The sequence below is a fragment of the Procambarus clarkii genome, chromosome 70, assembly GCF_040958095.1.
Source record: "Procambarus clarkii isolate CNS0578487 chromosome 70, FALCON_Pclarkii_2.0, whole genome shotgun sequence".
Lineage (NCBI taxonomy): Eukaryota > Metazoa > Arthropoda > Malacostraca > Decapoda > Cambaridae > Procambarus > Procambarus clarkii.
In genome coordinates, this window is record NC_091219.1 from 21,402,136 (window position 1) to 21,416,572 (window position 14,437).

The 14,437-nt window shown below is 42.3% G+C and overlaps 1 protein-coding gene across 1 annotated transcript; it reads left to right on the forward strand.

Moving 5' to 3' along the window:
• The first annotated feature begins 3,771 nt into the window (after positions 1–3,771).
• On the forward strand, positions 3,772–7,341 carry LOC138355991 (probable G-protein coupled receptor 152). Its single transcript, XM_069311537.1, has 2 exons — positions 3,772–3,856; positions 6,995–7,341. The coding sequence occupies exons 1-2, from the start codon at positions 3,772–3,774 to the stop codon at positions 7,339–7,341; spliced, it is 432 nt and encodes a 143-aa protein (XP_069167638.1).
• Positions 7,342–14,437: the final 7,096 nt, after the last annotated feature.

Below are 14,437 nucleotides of genomic sequence, written 5' to 3' on the forward strand. Positions count from 1 at the left end.
GGACCAAAACTAGAGAACATTGGATCAAATACAACATGGGACGAAACACTAAAGAAAGGAAATATAGCGATAAAAACACGAGAGAACACGTAACAACCTCTAGAGAAAATCGGATAAAACACAGGAGAAAACTGAATAAAACATTGAATAAAATGTAGGAAACATACGGAACATAAGAGAATACAGGATAAAACACCAGAACATGGAATAATACACATAAAAACACGAATCTATATTTTTAGAACACGGGATGAAACAGAAAAGGAAACACAGGGGGAATATTATGAAACACGGAGGGGAGGGGGGAGGGGTTCGCTTTCCCAGGCGTCAGACCATAATATTGTGTGAAAATGAACTTTAGAGAGTTAATTTTTAAACTACCATCGACAGTGAAGAAAAATATAAAAAATATTGAGAAGATTCGTACTAGAATAATTAATCTTACCCTTTCTCTCTCTCTCTCTCTCTCTCTCTCTCTCTCTCTCTCTATATATATATATATTATATATATATATATATATATATATATATAATATATATATATATATATCACAACGAACACACTCCACTCGAAGCAGCTTGGCCAGCATGGAATCCATACCAAATTAAGCAAAATCTAAGTTAAAAAAGATTCAGAGGTATGCCACCAGACTAGCCCCGGAACCGGAACTGAGAGGTATGAGTTACGGGGAAAGGCTAGGGGAACTAAACCTCACGTTTATGGCAGACAGAACAGTTAGGGGAAACATGATCACCACGTATATAATTCTCAGAGAAATTAACATGGTTGACAAAGACAAACTATTTAGCATGGGTGGAACATGAACAAGGTACCCAATGAGCCACAACGACATTAGAAAGAATATGTTCAGTGTCAGAGTAGTTAATAAATGGACTGCATTAGGCAGTGATGTGGTGGAGTCTGACTCCATACACTAATTTGAGATGGAGATATGATAGAGTCCAATAGGCTCAGGAACCTGTACACCAGTTGATTGACGGTTGAGCCGGAGCTGAACCCCCGCAAGCACAGGTTGGTGAGAACACACACACACACACACACACACATACACACACACACACACACACACACACACACACACACACACACACACACACACACACATACACACAGACATCCCGTTCCCAAACTTTTCCGTACTGAACTATTTCCTATTTAGTGGTGTATGTTATTTACGGTATTGTGGTGTTTATAAAGCGGTGCCGCCTATACCATCTGTCTCCTCTAACTGCTGCTTCTTCCCACAATACATTTTCTTTATCTGCTCTCTGTTCCAGAAATATATTGCTTACAACTGCACCCTTCTTTTTTGTACACACATATCACTTTTATTGATTTATTTATTTGCCTGGTTGCCTGTGTGGTGTTGGACCCGCTTCAGAGACAAGGCATTCTCTCTTCTCGGGGCGGGACGGGGTCTTATTGGACGTGGCGATTCACCAGGAGGCGGAGACGAGGTCTTTCTCTCCTTCTGGGAGGGCTGTGGTCTTATTGGACGTCGCGATCCATCAGGAGACCGAGACGAGGTCTTTCTCTCCTTCTGGGAGGGCTGTGGTCTTATAGGACGTGGCGGTCCATCAGGAGACAGAGACGAGGTCTTTTTCTCTCCTACTGGGAGGGCTGTGGTCTTATTGGACGTGGCGATCCATCAGGAGACAGAGACAAGGTCTTTCTCTCCTTCTGGGAGGACTGTGGTCGTATTGGACGTGGCGATCCATCAGGAGACAGAGACCAGGTCTTTCTCTCCTTCTGGGAGGACTGTGGTCCCATTGGACGTGGCGATCCATCAGGAGACGGGACCACAATGTTCTCAATCAATTCTCCCCCCCGCTTCACCTCCTTTACACGTCGCTCTAAACTGCTGCCGGCAGCCTGTCGATGCAGTTGACAATAAGCTTGGTGAATCAATGTAAAGCGGAGGGGAAGATTGAAGAGGGGATGATAGGAAGGAGCACAATAAGGGAGGGGAGGTGGGGGCTAGCGTGTGGGTGTGCCATGGGGACGCAAGGAGTTCGTGGGTCCACATAGGTAAATGTGCCACATAAACATATTTAATCTTCGATTCATGTGTGGATGACGCAGGGCTCCTTGAGGTACTCAGGGCTCGACCCCCTGGCGAGTATTCACAGGCTGCGTCACGACTATATAATCTTTAGTACTTGGTGACACTTTTATCTACTCCCGGAGTCTACTGGATCATACACGGTATTAACGTATGATTTTGTGGTAGTATAGGTGATTGGTGCACTGTGATTGGTGCACGGTGATTGGTGCACTGTGATGGGTGCACGGTGACCGGGACAAGGATATACTGCTGGTAGTAACAATGGGCGGTGAAATATGTTTCATTAATGAGTTGATAAGTTAGTTTTATGGGTACAATAACTCATCTCTGGCTCCTGCCTTGGTCACCCTAGCCGGCAGCGGTCAACCCCCCCAGTGACCGTCAACCTGCTCACTTCTCCTCAACTTATTCACTGAACTCTTCCCTCCAGGTCCCCCCCCCCCCTACTCCACTCCCACACTCACACTATTCATTCACACTCAACAATAACAAATTCGTGTCATTATTTTCATAAAGAAGAGACCGTTTTCATTGTTTACCTTCCTACATTTTCTTCTGAAGTAGCGAGATCCAGCACCTTACTTCTCACCGCCCACAGTGCTGGGTCACGAGAAATCGTCGAAGCATAGACTGTCAACAACTGTAAAGTTAAATGCCACAAGAAACTAGTGGGTCGGAAGGCATATGGCGCTGGACGATTTATTGATGAGGTTGGGAGAAGAGGGAGGAGGCTGATGCATGTGTGGGCTGGGATATTTATTTATTGTTAAGTACTCCTAATAATTTACTGCACACACACACACGCACATATACATGCACGCACGCACGCACGCACACACAGACAAGAGTTCAGAGATTATATAACAGGCACCATGACGATGGGAGGACCAAGAGTAGTAGTAGCAGTCATATATAACCCACCACCAAATGACAGAAGTCCCGGGCAAGAGTATAACAGAACCACATGGCAGTTAACACTATACTTGAGAGGGCAGCCTCTGCTGCCTGTACAAATAGATCCCATCTACTCATCATGGGTGACTTCAATCACTGAAGGATAGACTGGGAAAACAAGGAATTATATGGAGGTGAGGAAAACATGGAGAGCTAAACTGCCGGAGATGGCGACAAGAAAGTTTTAAAGTCAGTATGTCAGGGAACCTACAAGAATGAGATGCAACGCTGAAACCGGCGAGACTCGACCTAGTCTTCACACCTGAATGTCTCTGACATAAAGGAAATTGGCTTCGAAGCCCTAGTGGGAATGAGCGATCACAGTTTACTGATGTTTGAGTACCTGGTCGAAGAAGGGTTAATGTAATCAAGGAAGAGCCCAGACAACAAAAGGCTGGTATTCCGAAAGGGGAACTATGAGGAGATATGTAAAGTTCTGACAGATATAACTTGAGAAAGTTATATCAGAGGAAAGACGGCCCAAGAAATGATAGACTTCATCACACAGAAGTGCAAGGAGGCAGCAGACAAGTTCGTCCCAGTCCAAAAGGAGAAAAATAAATACAGACACGAAACCATGGTTTAAATCAGAGATGTAAGCTAGCAAAGAAACTAAGTACAAGGGCGTGGAAGAAACTATAGAAATAACAGGACACTTAGAGAGCAGAAGAAGATACCAGAGCGCCAGGAATAAATTACGTCAGAGTGAGAAGAGAGGCAGAAAGACAATATGAAAATATGTAGCAAGAAAGGGAAAGACTCAATCAATATTACTGCACAGCCACATGAGAAAAAGAACAACAGTGAAGGAACAGGTAATGAAACTGAGGATATGGGCAGACAGATTCACTACAAACGACAAGGAAATATGCGAGGAACTCAATAAGAAATTACAGGAGGTCTTCACAGTAAAGCAAGGAGAAATCCCAAATATTAGTGAGGGATTATCTAATCAGACACAACTAGATAAGTTTGTGATTACCAGTGGGGAGGTGAGGAAGCATCTGCACACGCACTAGGGGACACAGGTGGAAACTGAGTGCCCAAATGAGCCACATAGATATTAGAAAGAAATTTTTAGTGTCAGAGTGGTTGACAAATGGAATGCATTAGGAAGTGATGTGGTGGAGGCTGACTCCATACACAGTTTCAAGTGTAGATATGATAGAGCCCAATAGGCTCAGGAACCTGTACACCTGTTGATTGACAGTTGAGAGGCGAGAACAAAGAGCCAGAGCTCAACCCCCGCAATCACAACTAGGTGAGTACATGCATACGAGGCCAGAAGAAAGTCTCATGCAGACCAATTTCACAAGAGTTAAAGAAGTTCCTCGACTGTGCAGTTAGTATTCAAAGGGAGAAAAGGACTGAACAAAGTGACATCAAGAACGGAAAAGAGAAAGCAGACACACAGGCACTGAGAAAGAGATACAGCAAATTGGGGGCTAAGCAGATACACAGACCTGAGAAAGAGATACAGCAAATTGTGGCTAAGCAGATACACAGACACTGAGAAAGAGATACAGCAAATAGGGCTAAGCAGATGCACAGAGAAAGAGATACAAATAAACCAATGGCGACTATCAAAACAGACACAAACATATTCCGCTCTTCATCTGACAACATAAAAAACATGAAAATCTTTTCATAGGACGAAGAATACATTCAACACTTTTTAATTATTTCCTTAATAGCTTGATCCACATCGACTGGAATCACAGTCGTGCCCAAAATTCGAAAATCATTGAGAGAGAAAACCATTCACGAAATTATTTGGAAACAAAAGAAAGTTTTTTTTAATGGGTGTCTCATCTGATCCCTTTTTGCTGAACGGAGATAAAAACGTAAATTTGTGAGCTGCAAAATAATTGTTTAGTCTTTCCCTCTCCCCACCCCTCTCTCTCTCTCTCTCTCTCTCTCTCTCTCTCTCATCTCTCTCTCTCTCTCTCTCTCTCTCTCTCTCTCTCTCTCTCTCCCTCTCGTTCTCTCTCTCTCCATCTCTCTCTCCCTCTCCCCCTCTCTCTCTTTCTCTCTCCTGATACACACACTATCTCTCCTCTCTCTAGATCTCAATCTATATCCGTTGGTAGATCATAGTGTTTTGGAATTAATGGAGCTGATGGATCATGGTTTCGACATTGAAGGGGGGGAGGGAAGGAGCTTCGAGGAAGAAATAGCAAGTATATGCTATTTGCTTACAACACAAATACTAGCACACTCCCTCAGCCAGATCCCCACTCAATCTTTGCTCAGTTAGGTCAGCACAGTTATATGCATCAACCCCTCGATATAATGAGTCTTTAGATATAATATCCACATTATAAACACACTATATTTTCAAAAATTATATCAAACATGAGGGATGATGATCGTTGCATCAGACATTTAACAAATAAAGAGGTACGACCAAGGAGCTAAGCCCTTCTTTGCTTAAGCCCTCCTTCCTAACATAACAAAGTAAAAAACACGTTCTGAAAATACTAAAACACTTTAAAAGTACAAAAACACTTTTACAAAATACAAAAACATGCACAAAATACAACCACAGTTGTATTTTGAACAGTATCATTTATATAAAAGAATATTGTAATAGTATTTGGCTATGAGTCAGCTGTTCAAAATATTGACGTATTCTTATATTGAATGGAGTATATTGTTATCATGACCCACGTCAGTGATAGGAGTAAGTTGTTAATTTTGACCTGTCTTGGAGCAGAAGGGCAGGGTGTGACCTCACCCTAATCTTTATCTCTCAAACATGAGGAATGGGGAGTCGGTCGGCCGAGCGGACAACACACTGGACTTGTGATCCTGTGGTCCTAGATTCGATCCCAGGCGCCGGCGAGAAACAATGGGCAGAGTTTCTTTCACCCTATGCCCCTGTTACCTAGCAGTAAAATAGGTACCTGGGTGTTAGTCAGCTGTTACGGGCTGCTTCCTGGGGGTGGAGGCCTTGTCGAGGACGGGCCGCGGGGACACTAAAAAAGCCCCGAAATCATCTCAAGATAACCCCAGACGAGCATTTAAGTAATTAAACACTGTTTCAACTCTACCTGTAATTTGGTTAACATCTATCCACGGATTGCACTTACATAGAGGAAACTTGAGATCTTTAAAGATGAGTACATGATTGGATAAAGGTATTGTATAAAATTTAGGGTTGTTACCATCGGGCATAACAGTTATTTTTAGGGTTGATTGGTAAACGTTGGGGCCAAAACACTGATTGACCATGCGGCCTCGGTAGCCAAATCCTATTATAATATTGTTTATATAAATGATGATATTATTAGCATTGCATGTAACAACTTACTTGCTGAAATAGCCTATGCAATCTTCCATTATCTAGTGTGTTGGGTTCAGACCTTGCTGGCCCAGGAGCATCTTATTGTATCTGGGTAATTAAGTCTTACGTCTTACAATTAGAATAGGCAATCAGCAGTGTTCGTCCTCATTACAGCGAATTCTTTCTTAGTGTGGTTGTGGTCTGGATAGGAGGAGGGACACCACACCAAGGGAGGACATCCGCTCCATCAGACTGGGACGCAAGATAGACGGTAAAGTACTGTGTTGAGTTAATAGAATAAATTAGAATTTCCATTCCAATTGCCTGAAAGAATAGTATAGGATGTTAAGAGTTTGGTATTAATTCTCATTTGTGTTAAATAAAAGTGATCAATTATTCTTCTGTGTTTTATAAATTTGTCCATAATATTTCTGATTCCTAGGTTCTCGATTCCTAGGTTGGATTCCTGATTCCAACGCCCCACCGTCCCCAAGCACCACGCCTCCCGTCCCCTCAAGCACCAACGCCTCCACCGTCCGCCCTCAAGCACCAACGCCTCCACCGTCCGCCCTCAAGCACCAACCGGATATCTTCCTCTTTCTCCTCTAAGGGTAAGCCGGTTCGATCCCCTGACATTTCAGTTACACCCCCCCCCCGCTTCTAACAGAGTCCGACACCGCCCTCGCTCCACAGTCCGACACCGCCCTCGCCCCACAGTCCGACACCACCCTCGCTCCACAGTCCGACACCACCCTCGCCCCACAGTCCGACACCGCCCTCGCCCCACAGTCCGACACCGCCCTCGCCCCACAGTCCGACACCACCCTCGCTCCACAGTCCGACACCGCCCTCGCCCCACAGTCCGACACCACCCTCGCTCCACAGTCCGACACCGCCCTCGCCCCACAGTCCGACACCACCCTCGCTGCACAGTCCGACACCGCCCTCGCCCCACAGTCCGACACCGCCCTCGCTCTACAGTCCGACGTCCTCTTTTCCTCTACTTTCCTCTGAATTTATTCAAATGTCTGAGTTACGTTAGACACTGAGTTACGTTACGTAACTGAGTTACGTTACACTGGAGTTACGTTACGTAACTGAGTTACGTTACGTAACTGAGTTACGTTACGTTACGGCTCAAGGTACGTTCCTTACTCCTACTGAGACTTTCTTTCAGCACTTCATTTACCTATGTTATCTGTCCCAGAGTTCCCAGATCTTGGACTAAGGTGTCTTACTGTGCGTGGCATAAGGTAACGCTTCTCCTACCCGGATATTTTCTCTACCTGAGATACTGAGATACTCAGATACTGATATTGTTTTTTTGCTACTGTTTCCTTGCCACTGTTTTCTTGACATTGTTCCCTTGCAACTGTCCTCTTGCAGTAACGATTTGTTCCTTATTCAGCACCCGGTACAGGATGTCGTCCTGGGCTGCCAAGGACGGCTTCAGGGTCCCTGATTCCAGACTCCAGATATAACATTTGCACACTATGGTGAGCTTATTTTATGAAACGATTATGCGAAACTTTTGTGGGCGAATCTAGAACTCGCAGCTGGCGTGGTCGTTACAAGTGACCATTACGACGAACAGAATGCTCCGAGAGTTCCTAACTGAAACTCTTCAAGCATACTTCTTGCTTAGCACTGTTTTAACTTGACAATCACTGCTTCATATAATCGTTGGCTTCTCCCGTGGCCATTTGCTATTTTGAGGTTTTGTATCATTTGGACTTACGGCTAAGTTCAGAGGTCATTCTTTCTTCCTTATTTCTTATTTTTGCACGAAAGAAGCCGGTGTTCTGTCGTTTCAAGACAGCCGTGAATGGCATTGACTTTGATATTTCCAATTTCCTTGTTGTTGTTAAGATTCAGCTACTCGGAACAAAAAGTTACAAGTAGCACGGGCTATGGTGAGCCCGTAGAGGACTTACCTGGCACAGGAGATGAGTTTAACCTTTTCCTTGCCTTTGATACTTCCTATTTCCTTCTTTGGATTCCTCCAGAGGACTCCTCGATACAAAGCTACGTTTCATGCTTGTACTGCATCTACTGAAAGCCCAGCTCACTCATCCTTGTTAGTATTTTCCTTCCTGGATTGAGTTCTTACAGGCTTCTTAGGGCAAGTCAAATCGTAAAGGTCTCACTTGCAGTTGTTTCTAAAGTCTTAGATAGTAAGGTGAAGGCTTGTAGCTGCCTTGTCACGAAACACATTTCCACTACTATTAACGCAATATTACTTTTATTTACTGACGGCCGAATGATTCTGATGGCACTGGCTTCTCTGTTATGCAGTCTTGACACGTTCTGACACCTTCAATGCATGAACTATTTGCTATTGTGTATGACTCTCTCAGTGGTCCCTCTCATGTCCCTAGAGTCCCTGAACTCTTCACATCCGCGGTGACCGGAGTGTAATCACTCGGTTGTGTCTCCAGATATGTTGTTGTTGCTTGTTGTGATCTCATGGACATCGCAGCTAAAAATCCGATCGTACTTGTTCAAATTCATAGAAGCGTATTCATTACTCAGATGTCTACCCTGTTATTCATTCAAGAATCCAAACCCTTGGGATCGATGACTCGTATTCATGATCGTAAGTAATGATCGTAATGATCGTATTCATTACTCAGATGTCTACCCTGTTATTCATTCAAGAATCCAAACCCTTGGGATCGATGACTATCTATTGCCATTAACATATTGCGAACTATTAAATGCCACTTATCTGTGGAACCTTTCTCGTGTCACCTCAATAGAAAATAGGAACCGTCTGTGACCAGGTTGAGTATTGATCAAACACGATTAACTCATTCTTAATGTGTAATATACCTGCACCTTACTCTCAGACCTGCCTTGTTATGCCATTAGTAGCGTACCTTCTTGTAGAACCTTTTTTTCTCAATGTTCTTTTTAATCAGTTGCTCGGTAATGCAAGCACAATTAGGTGAGCTCTCACACACACACACACACACACACACACACAAACACACACACACACACACACACACACACACACACACACACACACACACACACACACACACACACATTCCGACTAACATCCCTGATCAATTCTAAATAACGAAACATGAAACAGGATTTCTTGACGATATTTAATTATTCTATAGCCGGCGATGTGTCTGTCCGGCTGTCATCCGACTGTTCTGTCAGCTGAGTGAAGGGGAGACACTGTCAGCCGGATATCCTACCTCTAAATGCTGCCTGATGGAGCTGAGTCAAAATGTGATTTTTACACAAATAGTATTTTTCTGTTATACAATTTTGTTCTGTATATTTCATTTCCTGAGTGAGGTGAGTGAGGGGGGGGGGGTAGGGGTGGGACGAGGTAGAGGGCGATGAAAGGGGGTTTAAAAGATAGAGTGAAAGGGGGGTGGGAAAAGAGGACCTAGGGATAGAGAGAGGTGGAGAGAGTCGAGATAAGGGGGTCCCCGCCCATCCCCCTTATCCCCAAGGGATAAGGGGGATGGTGGGAACGAGATGAGGATCGCCTAGATAGGGTAGTGAAACAAGGATAGGAACATGGTAAAGATGGCGTGAGAGGTGAAAGAGAACAGGAAGAGAGGGGGAATTGGTTAAGAAGAGAGAAACACACATACATCCACCCATTGGAAGCGTCAGTACAGGTGGTGAACAGGGTGAAACTGTTCACCACCTGAACTACCTACCAAAAATTATAGTATCTGTAGATACTACGATACCTGTTTGCTACATAGTACATTATGGCTACAATGACATCTATTGCTACATAATACCTATAGGTACTGTAATATCTATAGTTATATAGTACCAATAGCTACTATGCTACCTACAGCCACAACTTACCTAAAATTGCTAGTAGGATAATATAAATAACTAGTATGATACCTATAAATAGCATATATGATACCTATAAATAGCTAGTATGATACCTATAAATACTAATATGATACCTATTAATAGCTAGTATGATACCTATTAATAGCTAGTATGATACCTATTAATAGCTAGTATGATACCTATAAATAGCTAGTATGATACCTATAAATAGCTAGTATGATACCTATAAATAGCTAATATGATTACTATAAATAGCTAGTATGATATCTATAAAAACTATGATACATATTGATACTGTATCTACTACGGTACCAATTGATACATAAGACCTATTGCTACTCTGAGTGAAAAATACAAGACAAAAAAAATATTGTATCCTTAAAAGTCCTTTTTTTTGGAACTCTTAAGGGAATTACAGAAATTATAAAAGACAATATCCATGAACCTAACCAGTCTTAGGCCAAATTAAATAATTTTAGGCCTAACACACAACATTAAGCCTAATTTGATGCGTATGCTCACTATACTAGTGGTAGGAAAGTTAAGCGACAGTCTCGCTTGTCTCGACAGTCTCCGTGGTGTAGTGGTAAGACACTCACCTGGCGTTCCGCGAGCGCTATGTCATGGGTTCGTATCCTGCCCGGGGAGGATTTACTGGGCGCAATTCCTTAACTGTAGCCTCTGTTTAACGCAACAGTAAAATGTGTACTTGGATGAAAAAACGATTCTTCGCGGCAGGGGATCGTATTCCAGGGACCTGCCCGAAACGCTACGCGTACTAGTGGCTGTACAAGAATGTAACAACTCTTGTATATATCTCAAACAAACAAACAAACAAGCTTGGTTGCTGCCCTCTTATCGGGGGTCTCTATTAACTGTTACAAGACTGGAATTGAACTGGTGTGTAATATTACATCAATTGTGTAAAGTACTAACATTTTTGGGAGGAATTTTTAACATACACAAACTTGGGAACTGCATGCTGCCTTCTACATCAGTCTGAGTGATATTTCCTGAGTGATACTGAGTGATACATTGATTTCGGAGTGATGATGTAGGAAACCTCCCTCTCCCTCTCTTGATCAACTCTAAAATAAAATAAAATGATTATGACTGAAACACGTTTTATGTCTGACTAGACCGTAAAGCACCGAAACCTCTCATCAATCAGAGAACGTTGAAGCAATTGTCTAAATCACACAGTTGCTAGCTATCGTACAGACTCCAACAGATACAGAAGCACATCCCGAAAGGAGGGAATGGCACTGTACCAACGACCTACCAGGAACCCCACAAAACTGCCCAACCGTAACTACCGACCCCACCACACCCAAAGGCTGTGATGGGGTCAGTACCCCACCACATTCGTGGTTTGTGTTGGCAAACTGTCAACAGTTTGGAAATAATTTTATAGTCAAAGTTTAGCAACAAGATCGGCCACCAATTCGCAAAAAAAACGCAAATCCTCCGTCTTTGGGAGAAGCCGCACAAGACCGTCATTTTGTGAACCAGACAGTGTCACACGGTCCAAACAAAATCGAACAACCTCTAAAAAATCCGACCCAATCACGTCCCGAAACGTAACATAAAATTCCATAGGAAGACCATCCGAACCTGGAACATTCCCCCGACGAAAAGAACTGACGACACCCCAAAGCTCCAACAGGCCAACTTCCCCCTCAAGAGCAAGACAGTCCACAACCGACAGCCCCGGTTGAAGAAAGAACTCTCATTTCATTCCCCACAACCCACATATACAAAGCGTCAAGTTCACTGCGCACATAGAGTATGGACCGCATTTGTGTTTGACAACACCGACAGGATTCACACCACTCCTACACACCCGTGAAGCAGCCACTGTCGGGAAACCGACACACACACACAACCACACACACAAATAACACAGTCTCCCCTAGTCTATACTCCCTTCAGGATGGAAAATGGGAGACTCCGTGACGTCATCAAAGTCATCGTATATTTACATTATGAAACATTGTTAATAGATTAGTTTAGTATCTAAAGTTAACAAAAAAGTAATCACTAAGAATGAATATAATTATTTACATCAAATAGTAGCTAGGTTCCCTTGTTAATGTAAAATTACTTTGAGTGAGGAACCAGAGCATAAGAGCGTCACCCGGAGAGGAAGGCGTCCATACACAATACAACAAAACATGGGATGAGCATACCACGCTGTCTTAACTGGTGTAAACAGCTAGACACCCCATTTACGTGTCAACACCAGCCACACAGCCTAACAACATCACAACACATCTGTATCCGTCTACCAAGTATTGTTTATTATTCAAGTGCACTGATTAATATAAATATGTAGATGGTTATGTCGTAGGACATCCCCAAAAACACCGTACGTGTACCCCATTACAGCCCCACAGTTCATGTCATACCTGTAATTGATATGTTTAGGGAACTTTGATTAATTCCTTGCATCCCATACAGGTAAATTGTGAGAGGAGCTTCAAGAATCTGTGCAGACAGTTGGTTCATACACATAATTAACTACTTGTTTGCCAAGCCTTGTCCTTCCCACCAGCCGCCATTACGTGGCACAAAGAGGCAGGGCCACACCCATCTTGAGGCTACACCTACACGCCTTACTAGGCCCATTCTACTGGCACAGCTAAGACATTATAGCAGTAGCAGTAGTTATAATTAATTACTTATAATGAAATAACTGAAATAATAGTTTTAAAGGTAAACAATTGGTAGTTTAAGAAGGACCATAACAAAGTGGTTTAGGCTACCAATTGTCCCTCCCAATGGTGTGTAAGAAGATTTCAGGCAGTTTACCAGTACATACAGTCCACTTAATTAATACTTACTTACTAAGAAAATAAATAAGACATAACTTTATTTTATTAAATCAATTTGAAAAAGAGAGATTAGCTGCCTGGAATTTTCCCCACATTGTTTGGTCCTACGGAACCGGATTATATTTAGTTCTTTGAACTAGATATTATACATACATATAGTGATAGTGCAATATTACCTACACACATTATAGCAGGAAGACACTGCTATATTTTTTGCATATTTTCTAGCCTAACTTTTCAATCTCATAGCAAACAGAACTTACAACAAGCACTATTATTGGTTCTGACAGTACCAAAGGAACAATTGTGCTTTTTTTCATAGCATTACAAGAGGTTGATAAGAGGCTACTTTACTTATAAGTTACTTATATATGTTTTTTGTAATTATTGCATTATTATTGCCATTACTGTAACATTTACTGCATGCCACATCATTTACTACTAATTCTTGCAACAGGGGTAGAACATTTTAGGCTGGTGTTGTACAGCAACCTAGTCTAATTATTGTCCTAACCTGGTGTAAGGGTAAGAATTTTACACTTGTCTAGAGTTGAACACATATTACAACCTAGCAAGTACATATTTTTATGCAGTATTTAAGACAACCCGAGTTGTGTTGTCAATATGATATCAATATAACATTAGTACAATTTAACTATAATCATTTCACCTTTGAGTGTTAACCTGTGTCTCTGTACCAACCAAGAGTGATAATGATGGGCTAACTTGCGGATACCAGCATTGATACAGGTCTACCACTCAAATTATAGTGTGTATGATTTTACAGTTTATATTTAAATATAGTCTATACGACTAACAAGTACTTCCAAAATGTCTACTGTCAAAAATGTCCAAATAACCCTCACAGGATTGAGGGATCATTTATCACGGCAGATTAGCACATGTGATGACATAAGTAAACAAACTCCAGTTAACTATGTAGCATTGGAAAATTATCTTAGGCTTGCACGGAACAAATATGACCGTGTGTTGCAACAAATGAAAGAATATCAAGTTTTACTTCAGAATACCAGTGTTGGTGGAGAAACATTACAAGATGTTATACAAGAACATTCCGATTATGAAGATACAATGTTTACACAGTTGCAATACTTTGATGATATCATACATGCCCATAAAGCTAATATAAATATTGTAACCACAACTTCCCAGAAACAGACAGCACCAGAAGTCCAAATTGCCATCACTTAGTTTACCAACTTTTTCTGGAAGAGAAGACGAGAGTTGGGACGGTTTCTGGAGCAAATTTGTCGATTCTGTGGATTCTAATGCTAATGTGCCAAAAACAACAAAGTTTACATACTTACAGAGTGTCTTGAAGGATGAAGCGTATCAGGTAGTCTGTAATCTAAATCACACAGATGATGATTATGACAATGCAGTACAACTCCTGAAAGATAATTACGCTAAACCTG

What these genes read in the sequence shown, in the direction of transcription:
- LOC138355991 (XM_069311537.1), top strand. Translation starts at nt 3,772, where the DNA reads ATGAAAATATGTAGCAAGAAAGGGAAAGACTCAATCAATATTACTGCA. An exon ending in GAACAACAGTGAAGGAACAG is followed by an intron (nt 3,857 to 6,994) that starts GTAATGAAACTG and finishes CGCTTCTAACAG; the next exon opens with AGTCCGACACCGCCCTCGCT.